The sequence below is a fragment of the Arabidopsis lyrata genome (assembly GCF_000004255.2).
Source record: "Arabidopsis lyrata subsp. lyrata unplaced genomic scaffold ARALYscaffold_1, whole genome shotgun sequence".
NCBI classification, from domain to species: Eukaryota; Viridiplantae; Streptophyta; class Magnoliopsida; order Brassicales; family Brassicaceae; genus Arabidopsis; species Arabidopsis lyrata.
In genome coordinates, this window is record NW_003302555.1 from 5,783,567 (window position 1) to 5,811,359 (window position 27,793).

Below are 27,793 nucleotides of genomic sequence, written 5' to 3' on the forward strand. Positions count from 1 at the left end.
ATCTGTAATTTCTTGATATCGTGAAAGAATCATGGACACCGGCCGTCGCTGCTCTTCTTATACTCATCTTTAACCATCCAATATCCATTAGTTTTGCATTTTTCTTGTGTGATAGCCAAAGCTTGTGGCAATATCAAACAAAGTAACCTTAGAGAACCCAAAGGCACCAGTTTACCCACGGTTGGCGCTAGGCAAAGAATAGGATGAAGTAAGATCCTAAATCCTTTTGGTGATTATTGTCTGCGCTACTGACCCAAAGAAGTGAAAATGAGTTTGTAAATAGATGACAGTGGCATAGACTAGTGGTTATGGACTCAACTTTGCTGAACCTGTTGTTGAGTGGGGGATTAAAGGAGGAGAACTGAAACTCTCACCTGCTGGAACATTGACCTACGGGTTAGATGGCGTGATCCCGGATACATACACACAGCATGTGCGTTGCTCCTGCAAGGACAGTTGGATGGTATGATCCCGAATACATACACACAGCTTTTCTCAAAGAACTATGGCAAAATTCCAAGTATGTGCCATGTGTATTCTCTTTTCTGAACCGATGAATTAGCTACATGGAGGAATCACTTATCTTTGATTTGATCATTATATAGGTATACCTACAGATTTCAGCGTTATATATATAGGAATCACTAAAACTCTCACCTGCTGGAACATTGAGGAAGATTTAACAATGTCTCTATGTGTTTGATCTCATCAATTAATCATAAGATTTCAATTTAATTTTTTTCTAGTTTTTTTTTCTTAAAATTTGCTTAAGTTTTGCTTAGTTTTTCTTAAGTAAGAAAGAACTTTTGGTTTCATAATTTCGTTTGAGAGGTGACTTAAACAAGTCAAATTTGTTCTTTTTCTGTAGCTGGTGCTTAAATTCAGAATCCGGTCTCTACCTCTCTCTCAATTTGTTCTATAGATTTAATCAGTTGAGATAATGAATCTGAATACTATTTAGATATCTATATTTAATATTCCAATATAACACAATGCGGTTTGCATATACTTACAAAAGACACTGACATGCAAGAAAAGAAACCAGTAACGTATCAAGCTTTAAAGAAACTTGCTTCATTCTCCTAGCTAGATAACACTTTGTTCTTAATTAAATCTATTTTTATTATTATTATGAATGTTTGAATGTAGTGGAAAATTATGCTTCATGCCTCATCGAAATTTATAGTCCATTTTATAGGATTCGTGATATGGTGTAATCATTTTGAAGGCTAAAATTGTTAATAATCTGTTTCAAAATGGTGATATGGTATTCATGTAAAAATTCTTCTTCTAGGCGTTCTATACATGATTTCTAATCTAAAGCCGATGCTTTTAAATTTCTTCTTTGAAATGACCCCAAGATTGTAGTAAAAGCCGAGTAGAGGGAGATAATTCAAGTCAATAAAAGTATAACGCTTGCGTTTCTTCTTTGAAATTTGGATCGATTTTTCCTAAAAAAGCTAGATAAGAAAAATAGAGCATTTCGAAAATTTTATTTATTCATATTGAATCTAATATGTTTATTTTAAGCATGTCTACAAACGAGTTTTTTTTAGGATGCCAATTTGCAATACCCTTGATTTGAACATTTCATGTTACAATCAGTATCTACTTGGCAACGAACATCATTATTCATCACTTTAACCACATGACAAACACAATCGCATTGGTGCTTGCTACAATAACCACCCTCCGGGCAATGTGGTGTACAATCACTATCTTTCTTACAACATGGAGGTGGTGGTCCAGGAAAATCACCACCACTACCACCACCTTCACAACCGCTGCATCTTGGTTCGTTAAGCTTACACGAGTTTTGGTTGAGCAAACTTTCATTATTTTGAATGCTAAGTCCATTTTCTGCATATACTAATAAGAGATAAGAAAAAAAACAATAATCTCTGAAAAAAACTCTGTAAATAAAAATACTAAAAGGAAAAAATGAACTTGAATTTTTTTTTTTGTTTTTTAACTTACGGACGACGGCGAAAAGTAGAGAAACCAATAATAACATTTTGAAGGAAGCGATCTTCATTCTTAAAGTCGATGTTTTTTTTCCTTTAGATCACTGGTGAAGTTTTTTATTGTTTGGTAAATCTTTTGATGGTGAAGATGAAGGTATTCTTCATCGATTTGTTATTTTTATAGTCCAGTTTAGGTGATGGTTAGATCATTTGCGCGTGGAGATATTGTAGGGTAATTGTTATTGGATTCTTTTGACTAACAAAAATGTTTTACTATTATATTAGTAAACATGAAATTTTAACCCCCAAAAAAAGACTTAGGAGGGGTTATTGGTTCATAGATTTATATGGAATTAGAAATCCAAACAAAAATCATTTGTTATTCAATCATTGATTTTAAAATCCTAACTAAATTCATGTGTTATTGGTTCTATGATTTATAAATACTAGTTAAAATCTTATGTTATTCGTTTAGTCATTTGTTTTTGGATTTGAGAATCCAAATTATGTTTTAAATGGAATTGAATGGAATTGAAAGAGAAAAATAAAAGGATTCAAATCCATGGGTAAACACATGTTATTTCAAAATCCATATATCTTGATTTCATAATTAATAGAAATTTTCAAATTCTATATGGATTTACAAATTAACAAACTAATAACACCCCCTTAATAAACATGGAACTGTATTTGAAATCTAATTAGTACTAGATATTTTGGCCGGATAATAGTTGCCAAATTGGAAATAATAGATTTTTTTCGATTTAAAATGCTATCTATATATATCTTGTTTTAATCAGATTTAGTGGATTATGCTTTATATTAGATGATTGACACACATATTATTATTTTTTAATAATTAGTACAAATGGTCCATACTTATCAGTCTAAATAAGTATTGGATCAAAGAAAATCAAAGATGATTTTACACTTTAAAATATCATAATTTAGTGACAAATACTATTGAATAGGAACAAAATCGAGACCTATAATCATTATATGTTTCTACAGGCTCGGTGCCTCCATTATAACATAAAACATTTTGAAACAACAAAAGATTACACAGATTTGATAACAAAATTTATACATTTATAAATAAGATTCCAACGAGAACTTACGAAAGACAGTGACAAGAAGGGAAACCAATAATACAAGTTTGAAAGAAACTTGCTTCATCATTCTCTTGAAAATATCGTTTGCCCCTAAAACACTTCAATTCTAGAAGTTTGAATGTTGTGGAAACATATGCCATATCGCAATTTATAGCATTTTAGACTACACAATAATTTAGGTGGACCAGATTTTCATATTTATTAAAATTTCGTTTCATTACTATGGAATCTTGAACTTTTTCCCTATAATTGGACGAACCAAATGTAATAAATCAATGAAAATAACTTTTAGTAAATATGAAATCTGGTTCACCTATTACTCGAAAGATTTGTAACGTTTCTTCCCTCCATTTTTTGCTTGGTATCTGAATTTTTTTACTAAAATATATACAATTTTTTATCCCATAAATCATCAAATAAATTTGTATGTTTTATTTCCGCTCGCATTTGTAATAAGAATCACTTACTAATATGCCATCAATAGTCAATACTGAATTGTTTTGAACTAAAAGTGATTTAACTATAACAAGAAAAGAATGCTACTGTTGATGAGTTGATGTTAAACTATAAAAATGATATAATTCAGAGCTCATCGTTCCATTTTTTCTCTGTAATGCATACTGCAAAACTTAAAAGTAAAAATCTTACTTCTTTGATTGTTGAGAAATTTAAACACTTTTATTATATTCATTGATATTCTTTTGAAGACATTTCAAGATTCTACGAAGCTATTGTTACTGCTGGGCAACTATCAACATGTTGTTTTCTTGAGCATGTCTCTGTTTTGGTTCTGTTTAGTGTTTACATTTGAGAAAGAGAAGTAAAGCTTAGAGAGAGATCGAACAACATCACCGATTTTTCATGCATTATCACATCATTACCCAACACAACTTATAGAGAAAGTAGAATAAACTATTCTCCAACAACTACTTACCAACTCCCACTAGTCTTGCTTAACTCTAAGACATTGACTAGTTCTACAAGTAACCCAAAAGTAACTTAACAACTCCAACAGTGTCTTAAGTACTAAACTTCTCTTCTCTGGTTTCTTGATTACTTTAGTTTAGTTTGAGAATCAAATTGGCATTTAGTCAACACTCCCACTTGCCATTTTGTACCTCAAACCAAGCTGTTCACACAAGACATCAAAGCTTGGTCCTGCCAAGGCTTTAGTGAATATATCGGCCAGTTGTTCATCACTTCTGCAGTACTCCAGTTTGATATCTCCTTTTCTTTCTGATTCTCTGACAAAGTGATATTTGATTTGAATGTGTTTAGTTCTCCGATGTTGGACTGGATTCTTACCAATTGCAATGGCCGATTGATTGTCACAATAAATAGGCACTCCTCCTTGATCCCTGTAGTTCAGTTCTTCTAGTAACCGTTTCAACCATAGAGCTTGATTTGTCGCAGCACACAAAGCCATGTATTTAGCTTCCGCAGTAGACTGGGCAATAGTATCCTGTTTACTCGTTTGCCAAGAGAACACAGCAGAACCAATGCTGAAACAATAGCCAGTAGTTGATTTCAAGTCTTCTCTACAACCTCCCCAGTCACTGTCTGAATATCCGATTAACTTTGGCTCCAAGGTTGCAGTGAACATTAAACCTGCATCAATGGTCCCTTTGATATATCTAAGTACCCTTTTTGCTTCTTTGAGATGTTTTCCAGTAGGTTCCTTTAGATATCTGGATAGATAAGATGCAGCAAACATTAAATCAGGTCGAGTACCTGTTAGATATAACAGACCTCCCACCAGACTTCTATAAATTTTTGAATCTGCAAGACATTCTTCTTCTTCTTGATCTTTGCGCTGAGGTACCAATGGAGAAGCCACGCTTTTGCAATCCTCCATATTAAATCTTTTCAGCAGTTTCTTTGCATAGCACTCCTGAGAGAGAAAAATTCCTTCTTCACTTTGCTCTATCTCCATCCCCAAGAAGTAATTCAATAACCCCAAATCTGACATCTCAAATTCATTTTTCATAGCCATCTTGAACTCGTCTACCATATTCTCATCATCACCAGTGACAATGAGATCATCAACATATATGCAGACGACCAAAAGCTTGCCATTGGTTTCTTTAAGATACAACGCGGGATCGTTTTCACTTCTCTTGAAGTTTTCTCTCTGGAAAAACTCATCAATCCTGCTGTACCAAGCTCTAGGAGCCTGCTTTAAACCATAGAGGGCTTTGTGTAAACGTAGAACATGATCCTCTTTTCCTTCTTCTTCAAATCCTAGAGGTTGTTCTACATATATCTCTTCTTCTAAATTTCCATTTAGGAACGCCGACTTGACATCCAATTGAAACAACTTCCACTTTCTTTGAGCCGCAACTGCGATTAGCAACCTAATAGTTTCATGTCTTGAAACAGGTGCAAACGTTTCAAGGTAATCCACACCATATTGTTGTGTGAAACCTCTTGCAACTAACCTTGCTTTGTTCTTCACAGTGTTTCCTTTAGCATCTGTTTTTAGCCTGTAAATCCACTTTACACCAACCACATTTTTGTCGGATGGTCTCTGGACAAGCTCCCACGTTTGATTCTTCTCTATCATGTGTATTTCTTCTTCCATAGCTTCTTTCCATTCTGAGTGCTTTGCAGCTTCTTCAAACAGATTAGGCTCCTCAAACACAGTATAACATCCTTCACTTACATCCGAGTACTCAATGTCTGCAAAAGGTGCATTAAGAAGTATATCACCAAGTGATCTAGTCTTTTTGGGTGCCAGACTAGAGTTTTCTTCAGGACTGCTAAGACTTGACCTTGGAGCATATGGCTGAGTTGTCCTTCTTTCATATGAGTGATCATCACTTGAACTGGATTCTTCATCTCTGGGACTTTCTTCTTCTCTGACTTCAATTTCTGTGGATAGATCACAGTTCTTTATTACTTTCTTGGTTTTCCAATCCCATTTGCTTTCTTCCTCAAAAATGACATCTCTAGATATGTCAATCTTGTTTTCTTCAAGAAGGTATGCCCTGTATCCTTTGGTTTGAGAGCTGTAACCGACAAAAATTGCCTTCTTAGACTTGTCATCCCACTTCTTACGTTTTTCATCTGGTATATGCACATAGCACACACTCCCAAACACTTTCATGTGGTTTAAAGACGGTTTAGTACCATTCCAGGCTTCCAGTGGAGTCTTGTTCTCAAGGGCTCTGGTTGCTGTTCTGTTTTGAATGTAACCTGCAGTGTGAACAGCCTCAGCCCAGAATTTTAAAGGCATGTCTTTAGCCTTGATCATGGCTCTGGCCATTTCCACCAAGCTTCTGTTTCTTCTCTCTGACACTCCGTTTTGCTGAGGAGTATACGCCGTTGTTAGTTGTCGTTCTATACCGTTTTCTTCCAAAAACTTGGTGAACTCTCCAGATAGATACTCTGTTCCTCTATCTGTTCTAACCCTTTTTATTTTGCAGCCGCTTTGGTTTTCAACTAGATATTTGAATTTTTTGAAAGTAGCAAAAACCTCTGATTTTGCCTTCAAAAAATATACCCATACCATTCTAGTAGCATCATCAATAAAGGTAAGTAAGTACCTGCTACCACTTAGCGATGAGTTCTGCATTGGCCCACACACGTCACTATGAATCAGTTCCAGCTTTTCTTTTGCTCTTGACTCTGATTGCTTTGGAAAAGGTTCACGGCTGTGCTTGCTTAGAATGTAGCTTTCACATTTTTCTTTATCTGCTTTAAACTTTGGTAACCCAATTACCATTTCTTTTGACTGCATCATACTCAGATTTGAGTATCCCAGATGACCAAGCCTTCTATGCCACAAACCTGCAACATCATCCCTTGTCATCATCGCATTTTCTTCATTAGACGGCCACCTTAAGTGAAAACTCCTGTTTTCCATCGGAACTTCACCAATATTTCTTCCCAATCGATCAAGAATGATGCACTTTTTCTTTTTGAACTTCACTTGATATCCGTTTGTAATCATCTGTGGGACACTTAGAAGATTTTTACCAAGTTTCGGCACAAGGAACACATCCTTTATGATTCTCTTTCCTTTCTTAGTCATAACCTCAATATCTCCTTTGCCTTTAGACATCATCACAACACCATTTCCAACTCTTATTGGAACCTTTATGTCTGTGTTGATCTTTGTGAACATCTTCTCATATGGAGTCATATGGTTCGTACATCCACTATCAATTAGCCATATGCTTTCTTCTTTTCCTTTTGTTTCTTCTTGTCTTGCAGTAAACATGTGAATCTCTTCTTCTTCATCATGTTCCAGCATGACCCTTTCTTCTGAACTTTTCTTCTTAGTTCCACTTCTTTCTTGTTCTCGGTTTTCTTTGATCATTCTCTTGTTCATTGTGGTTTCCTGTACCACTGCCTTGTTCTTCATCTTTGCTGGATCTTCTTGATCCGCCATTCTCACCTTGATGTAGTCAACTCCAGGAGTCATAGCGAGCTCTGATACCATGTTGTTTTCTTGAGCATGTCTCTGTTTTGGTTCTGTTTAGTGTTTACATTTGAGAAAGAGAAGTAAAGCTTAGAGAGAGATCGAACAACATCACCGATTTTTCATGCATTATCACATCATTACACAACACAACTTATAGAGAAAGTAGAATAAACTATTCTCCAACAACTACTTACCAACTCCCACTAGTCTTGCTTAACTCTAAGACATTGACTAGTTCTACAAGTAACCCAAAAGTAACTTAACAACTCCAACAGTGTCTTAAGTACTAAACTTCTCTTCTCTGGTTTCTTGATTACTTTAGTTTAGTTTGAGAATCAAATTGGCATTTAGTCAACACAACAGCACAAAAGGGTAACAGAAACAATCAGATCTTTCGTCCAAAAGAAACAATCTTTGGTTGTATATGCTCATAAAGGATACTTTTTTTACCTGGTAAATCGGGCATGTCCTCTCGTAGTTATGTGCATGGCCATAGACTGCAATGTCGACTTTGTACTTCTGCCAGAGATTTTGAAGGCCATCTCTTCCCATCGGCTCTGCGAAAGAGGCTTGCTCAGCGTACAAGTCTGCTGAGGAATAACCGAGCACGCGATGAGCAAGGAATATCAGCCACGGCTGTTTTTGCCTGTCGACTGATGCTAAGCAGTGTTCAATGAAGTTGTACTGCTCTGTTCCTTCTCTCCAGTCGAGTTCTGTGTTCGCCACGCAGAACCTGAACATGCCATAGTCACTTGAGTACCAGAACTTAGCTCTGTTTTCAGCAGGAACGTAGAACATTGTCTGAGCTGGTACACCACATTCTCCTCCAGAGTCTAAACCCTGGTAAAACGATCCTGAGTTGGGCCAGACATGCTCATGGTTTCCACTGCACATGAGATTAATCGCAGTCACTTTCAATAAACCAGAAAGGCAGTAACTTTCTTAGAAATAGAAAAAGGCAGACCTTGCAACCATGTATGGAACAGTGGAAGCAATTGGCTCGATTTGCGCTGTGAATTGATCCCACTGCGAAAGGTATCCATTTGCATAACAGATATCTCCGATATGGAAAACTGCATCAGTGTTCTTTAGATCTCGAATAAGCTGCTTTGTGGTGTTGAGAGAAGCGCGTTGAAAATCTTTGTACTCATTTGAGCCATCAACTTCAGCCTGCAACAAGACACATGAGAGAGGTATAGATACAGTTTTAAGAATATATTAACGAAAAGGCACAATGTGATTTGGATGAAAGATCAAACCTTTCCCATGTCTCCGAAGATTACCACACGCTGGAGAGAATCTTGGCCCGGGAAAGGAGAAGATTTAAACTGATTCTCTTTACTCCAGATGTGTGCACCACTGAACAATTTATGCCCAACTCTATATGTGTACCTTTATAATAGTCAAAACAAAAGATTAGTGATTGATTTATACATATCAGATCACTCTGTGGAGCTGATTCATCGTTTCATAACAGAAAAACATATGCACATACTTGGAATTAGGCCACAACTCTTTGAGAAATGCAGTGTGTATGTAACCGGGATCACACCAGCCCACGGTTCTAGCAGGATCCCCTGTTAAATCAGAACAAGCGGGAATGTTACTAGTGTGTGTGTGTGTAAGTATGGAAGTTATAACGGATCTACGCACCACACATGCTGTTACGCCCGAAGGTCAAAGTTCCAGCAGGCGAGAATTTACGCTCTCCTTCCATAATGCCCCACTCCACTACAGGTTCTGCTATGTCGAGTCCATACCCACTAGTCCACGTCACTGTAATCTGTTTACAACAAGTTTACATAAGCAATTAGTTACTACAGAAAGAATCACTAAAAAAAGTTAAATAAAAGTTTTCTGAATCTTACTTCATCCCATTCTTTCCCTAGTGCCAAACGTGGGTAAAGTGGTGCATTTGGGTTCTCAAAGACTACCTTGTTTGAGACAGCCACAAGCGTTGGCTATCAGAAAAGGAGAAAACAAAACCAAGGAATTGTTAACGATGAAGCTAAAAACCTGTAAATCTAAAGAAATTGTGGGTGAAAGAGTGTTACATTCAACAAACCGCCAGAAAAGAGTCCAAAGGAAAAATCTGCTCGCTGATTGATGAGTTGTAGCTTCAAAGAAGCATTCCCTGTACTTGTGTATCTTGCGTTGCTATAATTAGCATACTGAAACTGTAAAGAAGAAAAATTTAAGACTCATTTCAGAGAAGAAAAGCACAAAAATTGTTATAAACCATGATGAGGCAAAGACCTTGATAGGCGCAGAACACAGTAGAGGTGGATCAACGTATTTTATTTCTGCAGGACAAATCGAAGCACTGTAGAAACAGAAAAGGTGCAATACAAAGCTTTTATGAGTTTATGTTTATCATATCAAAACTAAACCTTTAGATTTGAAAAAGCTTTTAACAAGAAGGTGTGTTATATTTACTTGAAATCCCCTGGAGAGAACACTCCGATCCAATCGTCATCTGATGGGTACGGAGAACTATATTCAACCAACACCCACTCCATATGTTGACCCTGAAAATAAGCACTGAAGTTAAAGATGGTGATTAAGAGTTTGCATTTGTTTCTGATAAAAAAAAAGAGAAAGCTTTACATCAGATCCAAGAACTGTTGGAGAGGCTTTGATATAAGCTTGTTCATTCAGATCAAACAATGTCCTGACAAAGGTTGGTCTCGATGACATTTCCCCTCATGAATTGTTCCAAGTGCTAACACAAGAGAGATCAAGACAGCAACAAGTTTTCCCATTTCTCACAAGAAGAGCCTGAAACAAATTTCTGAAGAAATGTTACCTAGAACAATAAAGACCAAAACAAACCACATGTAGCAGAAGATGAATATGATACACAGCTGTGTTCTAGAGATAACTTGTAGGAAACAACATTTATAAAGTTGGTGACTGATGATCAAAACCTAGAAACTGGATTCGAAATAGAATGAACATTACCAGTACCCACAGTAAGAGCCAAGAGGGAATCAGCAGAAGGCAGTAATAGAAGAGAATGAAAGATGAGTGAGGAAATGTGATTTATAGTCGGAAATGGGATTTGTTAAGCATCATTTTCAAGGTTTTCAGGTTCAGACATCTTAGTCCACAAACACAGTCACAAAGCATATAAAGACCAATCTAACATTTCTTCCACACACTTCCGTGACTTGTTGGTATAAGTGTTACTAAATTTAGAAACCCAATTGGTAGCCAAAAGATATTTCCCATTTGAGCTACGTTGCCAAAAAACGTACCTTTTACAATGCTTTCTGGATTTTTGTAGAAACCCATTTTCCAGATTCCACGAATTTGATGTTCCTCTGCAGAATTTAGAGATGGGTTGAGGTTGAAGACAGATGGGTATAACGATGAAGCCATGGAAGTCCCTCAACACGCAAAAGAAATGACGATGAATCAAGGCAGAAGAAAAGCTTTTGGGGTAGTGCTTGCCAGTTGCCACTAGATCGATTCCTCTTTTGAAATTGGACCGATTGGGTCGAATCACAGTTGGGTCATCGACTGTTTGATGGCAATTGAATTTGAAACCACACCCAAAGTCCAAAAAACTCATAAAGTCTAAACATTTGAATAAGTGCCTTGTTTCACTTTCTCACAAAGTAAGAAGCCAAAATTCGCCATGAGAGAAGAAGAAGTCTCTGATTGCGGATCAATTATACTTGAAGAATGGAATGGTTCTTCTTCTACTAAGTTATTCAAAACAGCAACCATCACTGCCTCCGCTTCTCTCTCCATCCAAAGGTTCTTCCCTTATTCCTCTTCCTCTATTCAATCCCAATCCAAATCTGATAGTTTCAGTGAAAATTGAGAAACTTTCTTGGGTTTTCTTCTCCTGTGAGTGATTTATAGGTCTGCTAATCGCTTCAATCATGTATGGAGACGAGTTCTTCAAGCATTTGTACCAGAGGCAAGTGTTAGTGTTCTCCGGATTAGGGTTTGGACTTCTCTGAATTGAACTTTGTCTGGTGCAGGGCTTTCCTGGTAGTGTAACTCCGGATTATGTAGGGTTTCAATTCTGGGACACATTACAGGTATGTAAGAACATGCTTGTGTGCCTTATAGTTACTGTGAAATTTGACTTGTGTTTGAATTTGTGACTCTCGGCTATGTTTGTTGCAGGGGCTCTCAACTTATATAAAGATGATGCTTTCCACTCAGGTGAGATCAAGTTTTGAGCTTTTGCATTTTTAAATTTGTCTGCTGCAGCAGTCCTGATTTGGACTATTTTCAGGCTCTTTTGAGTGCAATTGGGGTCGGTGAGAAATCTGCAACAGTTATAGGTGCTACATTTCAGGTGTGTTTTTTTCTATTGCTAACGTATAACCTTTCTCCTACTTTGGAATTCATTGGCTCTCTCAAGTAGTATAAATTGCAAGGGATTATAGTGATTGTATCTCGTTTGTAATGTGCAGTGGTTTTTGAGGGATTTTACTGGGATGCTTGGAGGCATATTGTTCACATTCTATCAGGTGCCCATATAGCAGATTCTGCTCAATCATATACTTATCAATTCTTTTCATTTTCCTCTTCTTCGAGATCTAGCCTGCTTACATTTTTTTTTTTTTTTTTGTAATGGGCACTGTTCTGTTCTTCAGGGTTCTAACCTGGATAGCAATGCAAAAATGTGGCGCCTAGTTGCTGACCTTATGAACGATATTGGTATGTAATAGTTAGTTGCCACATTCACACTTGAAAATAACTGCCTGTATTTGGTTCTCAGTTGAATGACTACAAGCTTTGTTGCTTTTATTGCAGGAATGCTAATGGACCTTCTTTCTCCTTTGTTTCCATCTGCCTTTATCGTTGTCGTTTGCTTAGGGAGCCTATCAAGATCATTTAGTGAGTTTCATTACTTGCATCCAACACTGAAGTTAAGACTTCCGTTTGGATTGGTACTTTGGTTTTTAACTTTTTTTCGATCTTGGCTACTCTAATTAGCTGGTGTTGCAAGTGGAGCAACCAGAGCAGCTCTAACACAGCACTTTGCTCTTCAAGACAATGCAGCGGATATATCTGCTAAGGTACTCTTTACTTCTTTTCACTGTGAATGATATAGAAACTATAAATGTGAAATTTTAGTAGTTCTTTATTTCTATTTTATCTATTGAAAGGAAGGAAGCCAAGAGACTATGGCAACTATGATGGGCATGTCATTGGGAATGTTGCTAGCTCGGTTTACCTCTGGAAACCCTATGGCTATTTGGTTTTCGTTTCTCTCTCTCACCGTGTTTCATATGTATGGTAAGTTACAGATGAAGGTTAAAGCATAGATCAAATCAGAATTTCTCTAACTGTTTTCCTTTCTTCTATATTTAGCAAACTATAGAGCTGTCCGGTGTCTTGTATTGAATTCATTAAACTTCGAGAGGAGTTCGATTCTTCTAACACATTTCATGCAAACTGGCCAAGGTAATTTCAAAATGCATCATTGATTCTTACAACGCTTCAATGGCTTCCCTTTGTTTTTAATTGGTTCATCTTAATCATTGCACCATATATCAGTAACTTTCTTTAACTAAACATGTCACCAGTTCTCTCCCCCGAACAGGTTTCTTCAATGGAGGGTGTATTGCCCGTGTGGGCCACTTCATTGAGGTCAACTAATTCAAAGCTATTGCATAAGAGAGTGCACTTAGGTGTAAGAGTTTCTTCTCTCCCTCGTCTAGAAATGTAAGTTCTATACTTTAGTCACCACAAAGTTTTTGGGGAAAGAATCGGTTTGAGGTTGACATATTTATGGGCAGGATGCAGCTGCTAAATGGTGTTGGAGCTTCTTCATACAAGAATGGTTTGATTGATTTCTTTCTCCATAACCTTTCAAGGACATTAGTTTCTCTGTCTATATTTGACGTAAACTCGGTTCTTGTCTGTTGTTGTACACTCCCGCAGCTAAGTATTTATTGGCTCACAGAAAGGGAAATGTTAGTGTGATCTTGCACAAAGATTCATCGGCTGCAGATGTGTTGAAATCATATATCCACGCCATTGTTTTGGCAAACCTTATGGAAAAAAGCACATCTTTCTATTCAGAAGGAGAAGCTTGGATTGATAAACACTATGACGAATTTCTCCACAAGGTAAGATTAAATCACTAGGACCAATTAATCCGTGTTTTCGTGACACGAAAGCTACTGTTTTTCACTCTTTTCTGTTATTTCCTATGCAGCTGAGATCAGGAGGTTGGAAAACAGAGCGTCTTCTTTCGCCTTCCATTACTTGGAGAGCAAATTGGATATCTCACACTTCCGCTGCTAAGATCGACTGAGCTTTTTATCACAATAAATTATGTGTGTTTCATTCGCTTAAGCAAACCAATATGTTAAAACTGATTTTGACAAAAATTATTGTCAAGCTTTTATGGAAAACGAACCGAACCGATTAAGGTAACCGGTTTAACCGGAGAAAGTCGGTTTGACATGTGTAACGTTTGTTATTAATGGAAAATTAAAGAATTAATAATGGCAACCGTTTTTTTAATTCGAAACGCAAATCGGAATCGGAAACGCTTCGAACGTATATATATAGAGGGTTCGAGTTTTCTCTCATTATCAAGTTCATCGCTTACCCACAACTCCGGCCGATAAACCTACCGGCGAATCGAATTCACGGTGAGTTTTTCGTTTATAATTGATACTTGTATCCTAGATTTTGGAATTCGATGAATTTATTGTTTGTTTGTTAATGCACGACTTAGGTGATGCCTGGGTTCGATAGAATTAGCGAATTGCCGGAATCTTTGATTAGTCAAATACTCTTACACCTTCCGACTAAAGATTCGGTGAAGACGAGTGTTTTATCGACTAGATGGAAGAATCTATGGCTCAATGTTCCCGGACTTGACTTGAACTGCCGTGATTTCCCTTTTGATAACAACAACGAAAAAGTGTTGATTGATTTCATCGACAGATTTCTCCAGTTTAACAATGAGTCTCGCCTGCTAAAATTCAAGGTAAATTACAGTAGAGATGAGATCATCAAGTTCTCGGATCGGATCCGTGATGCGGTTAACCGCCGAATTCGAGTTTTAGATGTTGAGAGCAATACCTATTATCAAGATGCTGATGACGGCCTTGTCTATCCTTGTATCGAGTTCATGCCTCTGAATCTTTATACGAGTAAGACATTGGTTTCTTTGAAGCTTTCGTTTTCGGGTCTTGCGGATCCGGGATTTGTTTACATGCCTTGTCTCAAATTCATGCATCTTCGAGAAGTTCGTTGGCATAGTAGTGGTACTATGAATCTGGAGAAGCTTGTTTCAGGATGTCCTGTTCTTGAAGAACTGATTTATCTTTGTGATGATGAATTGGTGGTTACTCGTGTGAGATCTCGAAGCTTGAAGAGGTTTTCTATTCCGTCTGAGCACAGTATTTCTTGTTTTCGGAGCGTGGCACAGACATTTGAGATTGATGCTCCAGGACTAGAGTATATGAGTCTTAAAGAAGACCATTTCGATAGATTCATGGTGAAGAACCTGACTTCTTTATTCATGATTGACCTCGATATCAAATTCATTTTCGGGTTTGGCCGGATGTTTGATCCGGAGGACTTGGCAAAGAGAAATGAAATCCGTGATTTTCTCACCGGGATATCTATTGTAAGACATATGATCATCTCTCATCAAACAGTGAAGGTATATATATATATATATATTTTTATACAACAAGTCTTGGTCTTTGTCTAATAAGTGGAAAACTCTCATTAGTATCCATTTTTTACTTTCTTCTTGTTGCAGGCCCTTCATATTTACTCAAAAGTAGGATCGATTCCCAAATTCAATAACGTATCCCGTCTTCAGGCTGAGTTCCCGAGCTCCTTGTTACAGTTTTTGCCAGCCTTTCTTGAGAGTTTCCCGAATCTGAAACACTTAATCTTGGTAAATCCTTTTTATGTTTTTGGCGTAACAACTTTGTGTTTCTTAAGGATGTTTATAATTGAGTACATGGCTCTTGTTTTGTGGTGTTTGCAGAAAATTGTTTATCCAGAGGAGGTGATGGAGGAGTTAAAACTCGTAAATGTGCCTCGATGTTTCGTATCGACTCTTGAGCGTGTTGAGATAAAAGGATTGTTTGACTGGGGGGAAGAGGATATGAAAATAGCGAGATACTTTCTTGAAAACTCAGCAGTCCTCGAGAAACTGATTGTGTGTTTCATGGGTTGTCCTCAACATTATTCGGAATCAGATATCTACGAGGAGCTTGATAAACTCACAAAACGTTCTCTAAGATGTCAAATTATCATCGACGCTGAATTGGAATGAGGCCATGATCATTATCAGTGTAGAAAGTATGTTTTCTCATGAAACGTTAGGATTTATTTTAAAGATCAGTTCGTTCTTAATCTTAGTTCTGGTTGGATTCCCTGACCATAAAACTCGGTCTGAGAACGAGAAAAATTGTTGTTTTTTAATTTTATCTTAATCTCAATCTCAGTTTCTTGGAGGGTCTTCAATGATATTATTGGATTCTCTGAAGAAAGTGATAGTATTACATGGGTAAATGAGTGGAACGTTGAACATTATTTATCCGTTGGACTAAAGCTATGTGGGGATCTTTTTTCATCTCTCAAGTCTTAACCAAGAAGAAGAGCACGTGTATGTCAGAAACTCTTTGCTCCTCCTAGTCAAAAATCAATCAAAAGATCCAAATTTCGAAACGTACTGTCGTAGCAAATTGAAATTTCGGTTAACTCGGTTATGAAAATTGCAAACCAATCAAATCTATAAACAAAATTTCAATTCAATTCAATTCCGGTTAATTTAATATTGTGATTGGTTTAATTCGGTTTAAAATGAATGACCAATTAACTAAAGGCTAAAGAAGACGCCAATATCGTTCGTCCGTCTTCTTCACTCTTTCTTTCCAGTCACGGTTTACGCGTCTCTCTATCTCCCACCTGCAATTCTTCGCCATTCTCTTTGCTGATTCATAAGGTTTCGCTTCATCTTCCTCCTCTACATTATTCGCTTGTTTCCTATTTACAGACATTTTACGTTTTTGTTTTTGAAACTGTTTCCGTGAAATTCTCTCTTTTCGTTTAGTTGCTTTACATTGTTCTTCATTTTGTGTCTCTCTTCGCTGGGTTTTTGCTCTGTAGAGACGCAATTTCCATTTTATTCTTCTCATCTTCTCTTTTTTGGTTGGCAAAATGCAGCTGGATTATGTTAGGGTTTTCAGTGGCTTTGTTCTCATCTTCTTCTAATGGAAATTTGTCTTTTTGTAATTACTGGGTTTTGTTCTTACTCATCTTCTTCGTCTAGGTTGTGAGAAGTTGTGATTTTTAGTAGGTTTCTGCAATTGGGTTAGTCAATTTCAGGTTTAGGGTTTAAGTATAAGGGTTCATGCTATGATGATCATGGACCTTGATGAAATATAACTCAAATTTTGCAACGCCAGTTTGCATAACTACGATAACTATCTCATTCTCTCTTTTTTGTCCTGTTTTTGTTTTTTAGCTGATTGGATTTTAAACCAGCTTCTTTTGGATGTTTTTGTGTTGTAGGTTGCAATGTATTCCAGAAGAGAGCTGGAAGATTTGGAGTACCGATACTACAGTGAAATGAAAGATGGTACTAGGAAGGTCAAATTCTCAGAGTCTCTGTTCAGGTGTCCCTTCTGCTACAGAGATCGAAAGCGTGATTACCAGTTTGATGACTTGTATCGTCATGCTTCTGGTATTGGCGGTAGCTCCCGCACTAAGGATGGGAGAGAAAAAGCTAGACATCTTGCACTGGAGAGGTATATGAGGAAGTATCTCCGCCCTCGGGAAAGACCAGATCCTACTCCAACTTCAGATGTCTCTTCTCTTCCTAAAGAGGAGTTTACCAGAAAGTGGAAATCTACATTGTTAACTGCTGAAGAAGGAGAATTCATAAGCATTGAAAAATCTACTTCACTTCATATTGTCAAAGCTGAACCAAAGTCTGTCTCAGGAGATGATCCTGGACGAAGTGGTGAGAAAAGACCAAAGTTTTCTGATAAACCCAACCCCTCTTTTAGCAACGAAGACAAATCATACCCTGTCAAAAGACCTTGCCTAGTTTCTGGTGCTAAAGAGAGAGAAGAACCTGTCCAACAGATTGGTCTCAGCCATGGTGCTAGGTTTGCTCCTCAGAAGCTAGTTTCTTTGGGTGCTGGTAATGGGGATCAGATGTTTGTGCATCCCTGGAAAGGTATCCTGGCGAACATGAAAAGAACTTTAGATGAGAAAACAGGGAAGTATGCTGGTGAGAGTGGAAGCAAGATAAGAGAAGAACTGCTCAACAATGGGTTTAATCCCCACAAAGTCACGCCACTGTGGAATGGAAAATTTGGTTTTACTGGTTTTGCTATTGTTGACTTTGGTAAAGAGTGGGAAGGATTCAGAAACGCGACCATGTTTGATAAACACTTTGAAGTGAATCAGTGTGGGAAAAGAGACCATGATTCCACACGTGATCCAGGTGATAAACTTTATGGTTGGGTAGCAAAACAAGATGACTACTATTCAAGAACTGCTATTGGTGACCACCTCAGGAAACAAGGGGACTTGAAGAGTGTTTCTGGTAAAGAGGCAGAAGATCAAAGAAAGACATTCACGCTTGTCTCAAACTTGGAAAACACACTGGAAGACAAAAACACTAATCTTCAACAAATGGAGAGCATCTACAAAAAAACCAGTTCAGTGCTTGAGAAACGAATGAGAGAGAAGGATGAAATGATCGACACACATAATGAAAGTATGTTTTCTTACTATGAAATGAATTTTTGCTTGATTGAGGTGCGTGCTTGGTCTAGTATTTGGAAACTGATAAGTTTGCTTTTCAATGTTTAGAAATGAGTAGTATGCAGCAAACTGCGCGTGATTATTTGGCAAGTATTTATGAAGAACATGAAAAGGCCTCTCAGCATCTGGAAGCTCAAAGGAAAGAATATGAAGACCGGGAGAAATATCTGGATAAGTGTCAAGCTAAGAATAAGACTGAGCGGAGAAAGCTTCAATGGCAAAAGCAGAAGGTAACATTCACATGCTTTGTACAACTTTACCCTGATCTTAGCAAGATTCGTGAAATCTTATAATTTCTGCCAGAACTTAATGGCAACTCAAGAACAAAACAAAGCTGATGAAGACATGATGAGATTGGCAGAACAGCAACAGGTAAGCTTTATTGTAAACTAAAAACACTTTGAAAGTTAATGTTCAAGTTGCTGTTGGTTTGATTTTTGGTCGTATCTATAAAATTGGCTGTTGTTTACAGAGGGAGAAAGATGAATTACGTAAGCAAGTCCGTGAGCTTGAGCAGAAACTCGATGCTGAGCAGGCATTGGAGCTAGAGATAGAGCGTATGAGGGGTGACTTGCAGGTCATGGGACACATGCAAGAAGGTGAAGGTGAAGATTCAAAAATCAAGGAGATGATAGAAAAGACAAAGGAAGAACTGAAGGAGAAAGAAGAGGATTGGGAATTCCAAGAGTCGCTCTATCAAACTCTTGTTGTAAAACATGGCTACACTAATGATGAGCTACAGGATGCGCGCAAGGCTTTGATTCATGTAAGCAATTCTCAGCCTCTCTCCATTTCTTCTTCCTTTGAGGGTTTGTTATTTGGATTTTCTGATTGATGAACATTTATGGTGTTGATCTAGTGAGACTCCATGTTCATACCTGGTAACTCGTGATAGAAATCTCAGATGATAGTGGAAGTGATTTGCCATTTATTCTGATATTTGCTACTAACCATGCTTAACCTATGTGCAGTCAATGCGGGAGTTGACCTCACGAGCTTACATTGGTGTGAAGAGAATGGGAGCATTGGATGAGAAACCGTTCCAAAAATTAGCTAAAGAGAAATATCCAGCCGAAGAAGCTGATGAAAAAGCCGCAGAGCTCTGTTCCTTGTGGGAGGAGCACTTGGGAGACTCGGCTTGGCATCCGATTAAGGTCGTCGTAAAAGATGGAACCCCAAAGGTAAACAATAGTACATACACGTTTTTCTCTTAAAACAATGCTTCTAGATGATATCTTAGCTCCTGCAATATAAGAACATGAAAGAGACTATAACGATTTTGCAGGAAGAACTGAATGAAGAAGATGAGAAGCTACAAGAGCTGAGGAAAGAGTTGGGTGAGGAAGTGTATGCAGCTGTGACACAAGCGCTTAAAGAAAGGAACGAGTATAATGGCAGTGGAAGGTACATAGTGCCTGAGCTTTGGAATTTCAGAGAAAACAGAAAAGCGACTATCAAGGAAGGAGTTGTTTATCTGCTCAACTCGTGGAAACAGAAGAAACCAAAGCCGAAGCGTAGATAAATAAATTTTAAAAGAAAAAACTCATTTCTAGAAACCTCTATTGTTGATAATTATTAAGAGTAGATGAGATTTTATGATTATCCCCACTAAGAATAGTTATGAGGCTGAGATCTTGGACTCGGATATCAAATTTATGTACTTGGTTATTCGGTCTGGGACGAGGAGTTGGGTTTGGTTAGATATGAATATGCTTCATTGAAGATCTTCTACAATTTACAGTTTAGCTACTTAAGAACACGTTTACAAGGCTTGTTTGGGTTACTAAATTACACTTTACATTTTTACGTATTACAAATACAATCAATAGGGCTTCTTGTTAGTTTATATTCTCGTGATGCTTTCTGGAGATTATTACTTCCTGCGTCAAGATGACGCCATAGTAAGAAAAAGCAGAGCTTATGAATCCTGATCCTTCTTGTAGATGTTATTGCCACAATCCGGTCATTGTGCTTTACCTGTATTCCTGCAGTGATATTGTTGTGAATTAGGTGAGTTTATTCCTTCAACCGGATAAATTTCTAAGAAATGGTTTGTAATAAGCAAGGTTTCTTTCTACCTTTATGGTTCCCTGTTCTCAAGCTCCACAAGACAAGCTTCGGTCCGCCTTTGTCTTTTAACGTTCCGCATTCTACCAGTTTCGTTCTCAAAAACTGGAGCCCTGAAGATACGTGTTCACTGAGGATAATAGTGAGCTCACATCCTCATACACGCCGATGCAGATCCTAAATTTCTTGTTAACTGACAAAGAAATTTGTTCTCAAGACCAATAACTGTGGTTCCACATCCTCACCTGACCATTTAGATATATGCTCTTAATCATCATCGGAGTCCCTTGGCCTTTGATTTAGCATAGTGTACTGCTGACAGGGAAGCTTGAGTCGGCTTAATCCCCTTTTCCAACATCTCTTTCATAAGTGTGAACGCCTTACGTACAAACCCATTCCTACGAAAACCAGCTATTAGTGTTGTGTAAGACACAAAATCAGGCTTTAACCCACTTTCAATCATTAGATCAAAGATCATTTTCGCCTCTTTAAGATTTCCCATCTTACAACAACCAGCTATTAGTGCTGTGTAAGGTGCAGCATCAGGATCCACCCCACTTTCGATCATTTGATCAAAGATTCCTTTCGCCTCTTTAAGATCACCAATCTTGCACTGCCAATCAATCAAAACTGTGTAGTAGAAAACGTCTGGTTTAACATCAAAGGCTTTCATTTCCCTCGTAAGATCCAGTTCTGGATTGTTTTTGAGCAAAACTGTGTATGTTACCACATCAGGTACGATTTCTCTCCTCTTCATGTCTTTAAAAAGAGCATAGGCTTTCTTCACGTCGTTTAACTGGCAATATCTGTTAATCATGATTGTGTATAAGACAACGTCTGGTTTAACATCAAAGGCTTCCATTTCCCTCTTCACATCCAACTCTGGATTGCTATTGAGTAAAACTGTGTATGTTACCACATCAGGTTTGACATCTCTCCTCTTCATGTCTTGAAAAAGAGCATAGGCTTGCTTCAGCTCGTTTAACCGGCAATAGGTGTTAATCATGATTGTGTAAGTGAACAAATCAGGGATAATCTCTTTAGTAACTAAAATTTCAAAAAACTGCCGGGCTTTTCTCACATTATTAACTCGACACCATGCACCAATTAACTTTCCATACATGCTCTTCTCAGGTTCGACTCCAAGTTCCCACATTCTATCCAGTAAGTCTTGAGCTTTGCTGATATGATTCTTCTCGGCGCAAAGACTAGTGAATAGAGTAAAATACACACTCTTGGGCAGAGGAAATTCCAGTCTAATGAATCGTTCAAATGCCTGATCAAGACAGCCAGCTTCACAATAGCCTTTAACCATACTTGCATCATTTTCCCGAGACTTATGTTCCAAACTCTCATAGAAAGCTTCAGCCTTGTCTAGTTTACCTGCAACAATCAGGCCTTCAATGACCATATTGTGTGTAACATAAGTGGGTTTTACCCCCCGATCTTCCATCAGTTTCAAAGTTTCGAGTGCCTCTTGGGAAAGACCATTCCTAGCCAATCCACCAGCAAGTACGTTATATATAACAATATCAGGTGTTTTACCTGATCCGTCCATTTCAATCATCAAATCAAAAGCATCAGAACATTTACCTTGTAGACAGCAACCACCTATCAACGTCGTGTAGTTGATGACGTCAGGAGCTATTCCTTTACCCGTCATTTCTCGGAACAGCTCAATAGCTTCTTCTACTTTGCCAAGCTTTCCCAAAGCATCAAATGCAACATTGTAGCAAACCCTATCAAGAGGAATGTTCAACTCTCTAAACTCTTCAAACAGATCATAAGCTCCTGAGAAATTTCCCATCTGACAACAGCACTGAAGGATCGAACTTCCAATCACACAATTTATTCTTTTTCCTTTCTCCACCATTTTGTTAAAAATATCAAAAGCTTTAGGTATATTCATAGTCTTGCGATGTCCCTCAATTATCGCCGAGTAAACATAGACATCCGGATCAATCCCGTGCTCCTCCATGTCAAGAAAAGCTTTTTCAGCATCTTCTATTCTCATCTCATTACATAAACCGCGGACCACTCTGCGATATGCAATTCCAAGATCACTCATATCCACCAGAATATTCACTTCCCTCAATGGTTGGAGTAGAAGATACGCCATACTTGCCATCTGATTTAAACATAGTCCTTCAATGAAATTCAAATAAAACACGCAAGGATTCCTCGTCTCTGAGTTTAACAGTCTAATAAGAAGCTTATCTACCCCTTCTTTATCATCATTCCTACACAATGCTTGAACCACAAGCACATAAGTATGCGCATCTGCATCCAACCCCAGCCTCTCTATTTCCCAGAAAACACCAACCACCATATCAGTTCTCCCAGAAGCAATCATACGGTTTAACAAAAAATTCAATGCCTTTATATCCGGAGCACGTCCTAGGGAATGATAAGTTCGAAAAAAAATATCGATAGCTTCCTCAAACATTTCAAGATTAGCATAGGCTTTAACCAATGCAGTGGAGACCCGTATCAACAACACCAATGACTGTTCCATTTCTCCAATGGCCTTTAACAACTCCATAACACTGAAACCGCGCCCCGCATCTCCTTTTCTAACGAGTTCCACTAGAAAAGTATCCAGTTTCTGATCTAAACCCCAACCACAAACAATTCTGATAACAGTTGCATAAGCTTGGACACTAGGCAAAGCCACATTTCCTTCAATTCGTTTGAGAAACGATAAAGCAAGATAAGGATCATCCTTCATACTATTCAATACTCGAAGAACCCCAATTTCATTTAACTCCAATGCTTTATAATCAAAGGTACCTTCTTTCACTTGCTCTGAGTGTGAGATTGTAATGTTCGTCCGGGAAAGTGCAGGAACCACGTACCATCTCGAAGAGGGTCCTCTTCGAATCAGTCCTCTCACATGTGAGAGTAATGAACTCGGGATAACCCGCATGAAATATTTTCCGATCTTGTGGCAGCCGGAAAAAAAAGCTAGCAGAGACTAATTGAGAAGAGATTTTCCGACCAAGAGAAAGCACTGAAGATTTTTTCAGGGTTTTACTTTTACAGAGGACACAGAAATCGAACCGAACCGATTCCAAATCAGAACTCGAACCGAAATAACATTGGACATTGCAATGTGTCTATTACTATATTATACCGAATCTAACCGAAAATTTGGAACCGAATAAACGGAAGTAAAATGGTTTTAATGGTACGGCCGTAAAATAATTGGGCCAAGACGGCCCATTCGTTAAGACCTTTATTACAGAATCGTTTCCTTTAAACCCTTAAAATTTTGAGAATCGAACTCGTCTATTCACCGCCGGTTTGCCGTCGCCGATATGCTTCGTCGTATCTTTTACAAGCGTGCACGGTCAGTTGTTGTCTCTGTCTGATTAGTTATAGTGTCTAGTTCATAGTTTCGTAATAGCTATAGACGAAATTCGGATTCAATTTTGTAATTATCTCTGCAGCCAAATTGATTTTCGAATAGAAGTAATTTGTGTAATAATCTTACACTTGTTTCAATTTTTCTTTGGCAGTGATGATTTAGCTTACTGCCATCGTTTGTTGCACATTCCAAATAACGAACCAGAGTCTGACTCAAAGGTAATTTCTGAAATCATTGGTATAGTTTCAAAGAAAGAAGAAGCTGCAGTAGTTACGGAATCAACTCAGCATTGGCGTAAGAATTGGCAAGATTTGAGAAAGAATAGGTTAACAGCTAGTAATTTCTCGCGTGCTATCGGATTTTCGCCTGATGGTAGACGAAATCTTTGGTTAGAGAAAATCGGGGCAGCAAAACAGTTTGCTGGGAACCGAGCTACGTTTTGGGACGTTGAGAATGAGATTGAAGCACTCGAGAGATACACTGAGTTAACGGGAAATGAAATCCTCATACCTGAGTTTGTTGTTTATAAGAATGGTGAAAATCCTGAAGAAAACTGGTTAGGAGCTTCTCCTGATGGAGTGATTAATTTAGTTAAAGACGGTGTTACTTCGAGGGGTGTGTTAGAAGTGAAATGCCCGTTTAATAATGGGGGTACCTCGCAAATGTATCCATGGAAGAAGGTTCCTTATATTTGTGTTCCGCAAGTTCAGGGTTTAATGGAGATTGTGGATACAGATTGGTTGGATTTATATTGTTGGACTCGCAATGGAAGTAGCCTCTTTAGAGTTTGGCGAGATACCGCGTTTTGGGAAGATATGAAACCAGCACTTGTTGATTTCTGGCAGAAGCATGTTTTACCTGCAAGAGAGATATACAATAACGTTGATATAAAGGATCCTCAAGTGAAGCTGATAGAGTTTATGCCGAAGCATTGGCATGAAGATTGCAAGAAGATTATGCGTGGAGCTGAAAGAATCAGCGAAAATGCGAACCGTTTGTTCTATGAAATCGACGGGAATCTTGTAGACTGAGATTTGGTAATTGCTTATGTGAAATCTGCAAGCAGAAAGCCACGTTCCTTGTTTTCATTTGAATGTTATTTTGCTTAGTGTGGAATGTAGAAAACACTAAATGAAGCTCTTGCAATGAGCTAAGTACATATTTCATACCTATTGTATACTCTGTTTCTTAGTCTCATCACTTTTAAGATGCTTCTCAAGTTTTCACTTTTGGCCATTATTTTTCTTGCTTCGCAACAGAAATCTGAAATTGCAGTTGTGTATTGGACGGTTGGATTTAGAGGCTCAATTAGCCACATTAACGAAATATGTGGCTGTGATTCTTCTTAGTCAAAACGACAGCGTTTTAAAGTCCTTTTTGAACAATGGTCTTACTTGCCACGTGTCATATCTTCTCTACCAAGTACAAAACGCAAGTGAACAGAGTAACAGAGAGCCACGTCGTCTTCAACGATGCTCTCAACGGTGACGGCGGTTTCTGGGCCGATTCTGAAGGTGGAATGTACAATGAAAAGGCCGTTTAAAGTGACGGCGGAGAAGTTTCCGACGTTTTTGCCGAGCGATGTTGAGAGAATCAAAGACACGTTTGCTCTAAAGCTCGCCGCCAGAATCGAGAGGCTTCCTGTGTCTGTAAGTGACTTGATATTCCACATTTATCTCTCTGTAACCTGTAATTCTGAAATTTTAAATCTTTTTTAATCCAAAGTCTGATCCTTTCATGATGATTGAGAATTTGAGCTTATATATATACAACTAGATTTCACTGTCTTAGCTGCAACTGGGTCATGTCACAATTCAAGTTTTTGGGATTATATATCTTACATTCAAAGTTTCAAGTGAGTAGAAACATTTAAAGCAATGTAAGAATGAACCTGTAGAGACTTTTCTCATTGTCTTGTAATGTGTGGAATGTTAGGTGAGCTTCAGGGAAGATAGTATTATGAGCAGTTGCGTTACACCGCTAATTCGGAACGAGACAACTCCTGTTGTGCTTCTTCACGGATTTGATAGGTACTAATGAAAATGTTGTGGTTTCTTGAGTTTGTGTCTTGAGTTTAAAACTCTTGTTAAACAGTTCTTGTTTAGAGTGGAGATACACTTATCCATTGCTAGAAGAAGCCGGTTTAGAAACATGGGCATTTGATATCCTTGGTTGGGGTTTTTCTGATTTAGGTTTTGTCCCTCTCTTATCTTTTACTACTTCCTTTCCCTTTTTCTTTTCTCTTATTCTCCAAACTTGTCAATGTTTTTGCACTCTTACACACTTATCTTTTCGTGCTTTTCTTTAGAAAAACTTTCACCGTGTGATGTGGCGTCGAAAAGAGAGCATTTTTACAAGGTTTGTAGACATTTTCTTTACTTGTCTGCTTTGTTTAGTTGAAAGGAATTGATTTGCTCTCTTGTATGATCCATAGTTTTGGAAGTCTCATATTGAAAGGCCTGTGGTTTTGGTTGGGCCGAGCCTCGGTGCTGCTGTCGCAATTGACATTGCTATCAACCATCCAGAAGCGGTACTTATAGAATTCTTAAGGAGCTTTCATTATTCCTCATAAAGAAGTTTATTAATAAACATGTTCAGAAGATATTGACTATGAGAAGAAATTTATGAATATTTTTTTTCAGGTTGAGTCCTTGGTTTTAATGGACGCAAGCGTTTACTCAGAAGGTACTGGAAACTTAGCAACTTTACCCAAAGCAGCAGCTTATGCTGGGGTAAGTTCTTTCTTGGTTACTTGATTGTGCTGGAAGATGATCCTCTGAGTAAAACTCTTCATAATTCTGTTAACATTATGGTTTTTTGGGTATATGAATTTGGGATTTTAGGTATATCTTCTGAAGAGTATTCCATTACGGTTATACGTCAACTTCATTTGTTTCAATGATATCTCATTGGAAACTAGTTGGGACTGGACAAAGGTAAACAAGCGTTACTAAGAAGTTCTTATTGGTAAACAAGAAACTAGCTCTCAACAGTCTGATTTTGTTCTCAATCTAGATTGGTCGCTTGCATTGTCTATATCCTTGGTGGGAAGACGCTACTGTTAGTTTTATGACGAGCGGAGGATACAACGTAACTTCTCTTATAAAAAAGGTACTTCCTTTTAAATCACTTCTTGTTCATTTAAAATTTGGAAAAGATGAAATCAAGAAGAGAAACTATGCATGCATTGATGTTCTATGTTTGCTACTTCTTTTTTTTTTTTTTACTCTTCATCTTCTGTTAGAGGCTACTGAAAAGATTCTGTCTGCAGGTTTCACAGAAGACATTGATACTATGGGGAGAGGATGACCAAATCATTAGCAACAAGCTCGCTTGGGTAAGATTTTTCTATCTCTATTTAGACTATTGACTTGTCATGTTTCAAATGGTCTCTCTTGTCCTAAATCATATCTTCTTCAATGCAGAGACTGCATGGAGAGTTATCGAATGCACGTGTGGAACAAATATCAAACTGTGGACATCTTCCCCACGTCGAAAAACCGGCTGCTGTTGCTAAACTTATCGCAGAGTTTGTCAGAGAGACTTGCAGGTGTAAAGAGGTTGAAAGTATACCTTAGACCCTAGGGGGGCATTCATTATTGAAGGACCAAAATCTTACTTCTCTAATTGTATAGTTGATACTTCACTTCTTTCACTGTTGGTTGGTTGGTTGGTCTTTTTTTGAATAAATAAAACAAATCCCCCACACCAAACATCTCCATCTTTTCCTTCTTTGATTGATCTAAAGAAATTATTGTTGTGTGTAAATTAAAAACAAAAACAGAGTGTGAAAACAGAGGAGATGACCAAACTTGAAGCCCCACTGGATTTGGTATGACAATCATCAATATGGGGTTATGAAGATGATATGATTTAATGAAAATGCTTTTGTATACCTAATCAATCGAATAGTATACGGCTCAGAATGAAGGCAGATAATGATTATTGAGATTACTATTAACATGCCAGACAAAAAACAAAAGAAAAACTGAGGTAATTAAAGAAAAAGGGTTGCCTTGTATTGTATCACAAGTTAAAAACACCAAAGAACTTGGTTGAGCTTTCTACTCCCTAG

At 37.8% G+C, this 27,793-nt stretch overlaps 7 protein-coding genes across 9 annotated transcripts; 5 read left to right on the plus strand and 2 right to left on the minus strand.

Annotated features, from left to right (window-relative positions):
* Positions 1–1,481: 1,481 nt before the first annotated feature.
* On the minus strand, positions 1,482–2,125 carry LOC9328834 (defensin-like protein 260). The gene is made up of 2 exons (XM_002892726.2): positions 1,978–2,125; positions 1,482–1,860 (listed from the first exon to the last, which is right to left on the minus strand). The coding sequence occupies exons 1-2, from the start codon at positions 2,033–2,035 to the stop codon at positions 1,553–1,555; spliced, it is 366 nt and encodes a 121-aa protein (XP_002892772.1). The 5' UTR covers positions 2,036–2,125; the 3' UTR covers positions 1,482–1,552.
* Positions 2,126–10,899: 8,774 nt separating this feature from the next.
* Positions 10,900–13,940, plus strand: LOC9328836 (protein root UVB sensitive 3). Of its 2 annotated transcripts, XM_002889974.2 has the most exons (15): positions 10,900–11,264; positions 11,373–11,430; positions 11,495–11,554; positions 11,643–11,681; positions 11,755–11,817; positions 11,936–11,992; positions 12,119–12,182; positions 12,279–12,362; positions 12,462–12,544; positions 12,635–12,764; positions 12,840–12,932; positions 13,055–13,193; positions 13,268–13,311; positions 13,413–13,600; positions 13,690–13,940. In XM_002889974.2, the coding sequence occupies exons 1-15, from the start codon at positions 11,143–11,145 to the stop codon at positions 13,786–13,788; spliced, it is 1,323 nt and encodes a 440-aa protein (XP_002890020.1). In that variant the 5' UTR covers positions 10,900–11,142; the 3' UTR covers positions 13,789–13,940. The 2 variants fall into 2 exon arrangements, with proteins under 2 accessions (XP_002890020.1, XP_020869152.1); XM_021013493.1 differs by lacking the exons at positions 13,268–13,311; positions 13,413–13,600; positions 13,690–13,940 and having other exon boundaries at positions 13,072–13,186.
* A 98-nt stretch (positions 13,941–14,038) lies between these two features.
* LOC9326083 (F-box/FBD/LRR-repeat protein At1g13780) lies at positions 14,039–15,997 on the plus strand. The gene is made up of 4 exons (XM_002889975.2): positions 14,039–14,131; positions 14,218–15,153; positions 15,256–15,396; positions 15,490–15,997. The coding sequence occupies exons 2-4, from the start codon at positions 14,221–14,223 to the stop codon at positions 15,778–15,780; spliced, it is 1,365 nt and encodes a 454-aa protein (XP_002890021.2). The 5' UTR covers positions 14,039–14,131; positions 14,218–14,220; the 3' UTR covers positions 15,781–15,997.
* A 350-nt stretch (positions 15,998–16,347) lies between these two features.
* Positions 16,348–20,006, plus strand: LOC9326084 (factor of DNA methylation 4). Its single transcript, XM_021013492.1, has 7 exons — positions 16,348–16,452; positions 17,022–18,237; positions 18,333–18,514; positions 18,588–18,656; positions 18,757–19,050; positions 19,256–19,465; positions 19,570–20,006. Exons 2-7 carry the CDS (start codon positions 17,028–17,030, stop codon positions 19,804–19,806), a joined length of 2,202 nt encoding a protein of 733 aa, XP_020869151.1. The 5' UTR covers positions 16,348–16,452; positions 17,022–17,027; the 3' UTR covers positions 19,807–20,006.
* Positions 19,982–23,521, minus strand: LOC9326085 (putative pentatricopeptide repeat-containing protein At1g13800). 2 transcript variants are annotated; one of them, XM_021013491.1, is made up of 3 exons: positions 21,945–23,521; positions 20,363–21,734; positions 19,982–20,269 (listed from the first exon to the last, which is right to left on the minus strand). In XM_021013491.1, the coding sequence occupies exons 1-2, from the start codon at positions 23,275–23,277 to the stop codon at positions 20,626–20,628; spliced, it is 2,442 nt and encodes an 813-aa protein (XP_020869150.1). In that variant the 5' UTR covers positions 23,278–23,521; the 3' UTR covers positions 19,982–20,269; positions 20,363–20,625. The 2 variants fall into 2 exon arrangements, with proteins under 2 accessions (XP_020869150.1, XP_002892774.1); XM_002892728.2 differs by having other exon boundaries at positions 20,363–23,521.
* An 80-nt stretch (positions 23,522–23,601) lies between these two features.
* LOC110225017 lies at positions 23,602–24,944 on the plus strand. Its single transcript, XM_021013496.1, has 2 exons — positions 23,602–23,700; positions 23,870–24,944. The coding sequence occupies exons 1-2, from the start codon at positions 23,669–23,671 to the stop codon at positions 24,747–24,749; spliced, it is 912 nt and encodes a 303-aa protein (XP_020869155.1). The 5' UTR covers positions 23,602–23,668; the 3' UTR covers positions 24,750–24,944.
* Positions 24,945–25,046: 102 nt separating this feature from the next.
* On the plus strand, positions 25,047–27,450 carry LOC9328837 (uncharacterized hydrolase YugF). The gene is made up of 10 exons (XM_021013494.1): positions 25,047–25,367; positions 25,654–25,748; positions 25,813–25,910; positions 26,027–26,076; positions 26,153–26,248; positions 26,361–26,450; positions 26,562–26,654; positions 26,734–26,829; positions 26,990–27,055; positions 27,144–27,450. The coding sequence occupies exons 1-10, from the start codon at positions 25,191–25,193 to the stop codon at positions 27,294–27,296; spliced, it is 1,014 nt and encodes a 337-aa protein (XP_020869153.1). The 5' UTR covers positions 25,047–25,190; the 3' UTR covers positions 27,297–27,450.
* Positions 27,451–27,793: the final 343 nt, after the last annotated feature.

Coding starts and splice junctions, on each gene's coding strand:
- LOC9328834 (XM_002892726.2), bottom strand. CDS start 2,035: ATGAAGATCGCTTCCTTCAAAATGTTATTATTGGTTTCTCTACTTTTC. Junction 1,861..1,977: donor TCTACTTTTCGCCGTCGTCC/GTAAGTTAAAAA, acceptor TAGTATATGCAG/AAAATGGACTTAGCATTCAA.
- LOC9328836 (XM_002889974.2), top strand. CDS start 11,143: ATGAGAGAAGAAGAAGTCTCTGATTGCGGATCAATTATACTTGAAGAA. Junction 11,431..11,494: donor TTCAAGCATTTGTACCAGAG/GCAAGTGTTAGT, acceptor TGTCTGGTGCAG/GGCTTTCCTGGTAGTGTAAC. Junction 12,545..12,634: donor CAGCGGATATATCTGCTAAG/GTACTCTTTACT, acceptor ATCTATTGAAAG/GAAGGAAGCCAAGAGACTAT.
- LOC9326083 (XM_002889975.2), top strand. CDS start 14,221: ATGCCTGGGTTCGATAGAATTAGCGAATTGCCGGAATCTTTGATTAGT. Junction 15,154..15,255: donor TCTCTCATCAAACAGTGAAG/GTATATATATAT, acceptor TTCTTGTTGCAG/GCCCTTCATATTTACTCAAA. Junction 15,397..15,489: donor ATCTGAAACACTTAATCTTG/GTAAATCCTTTT, acceptor TGGTGTTTGCAG/AAAATTGTTTATCCAGAGGA.
- LOC9326084 (XM_021013492.1), top strand. CDS start 17,028: ATGTATTCCAGAAGAGAGCTGGAAGATTTGGAGTACCGATACTACAGT. Junction 18,238..18,332: donor GATCGACACACATAATGAAA/GTATGTTTTCTT, acceptor TTCAATGTTTAG/AAATGAGTAGTATGCAGCAA. Junction 19,466..19,569: donor TAAAAGATGGAACCCCAAAG/GTAAACAATAGT, acceptor ACGATTTTGCAG/GAAGAACTGAATGAAGAAGA.
- LOC9326085 (XM_002892728.2), bottom strand. CDS start 23,277: ATGCGGGTTATCCCGAGTTCATTACTCTCACATGTGAGAGGACTGATT.
- LOC110225017 (XM_021013496.1), top strand. CDS start 23,669: ATGCTTCGTCGTATCTTTTACAAGCGTGCACG. Junction 23,701..23,869: donor ATCTTTTACAAGCGTGCACG/GTCAGTTGTTGT, acceptor TTTCTTTGGCAG/TGATGATTTAGCTTACTGCC.
- LOC9328837 (XM_021013494.1), top strand. CDS start 25,191: ATGCTCTCAACGGTGACGGCGGTTTCTGGGCCGATTCTGAAGGTGGAA. Junction 26,830..26,989: donor TAACTTCTCTTATAAAAAAG/GTACTTCCTTTT, acceptor TTCTGTCTGCAG/GTTTCACAGAAGACATTGAT. Junction 27,056..27,143: donor TTAGCAACAAGCTCGCTTGG/GTAAGATTTTTC, acceptor TCTTCAATGCAG/AGACTGCATGGAGAGTTATC.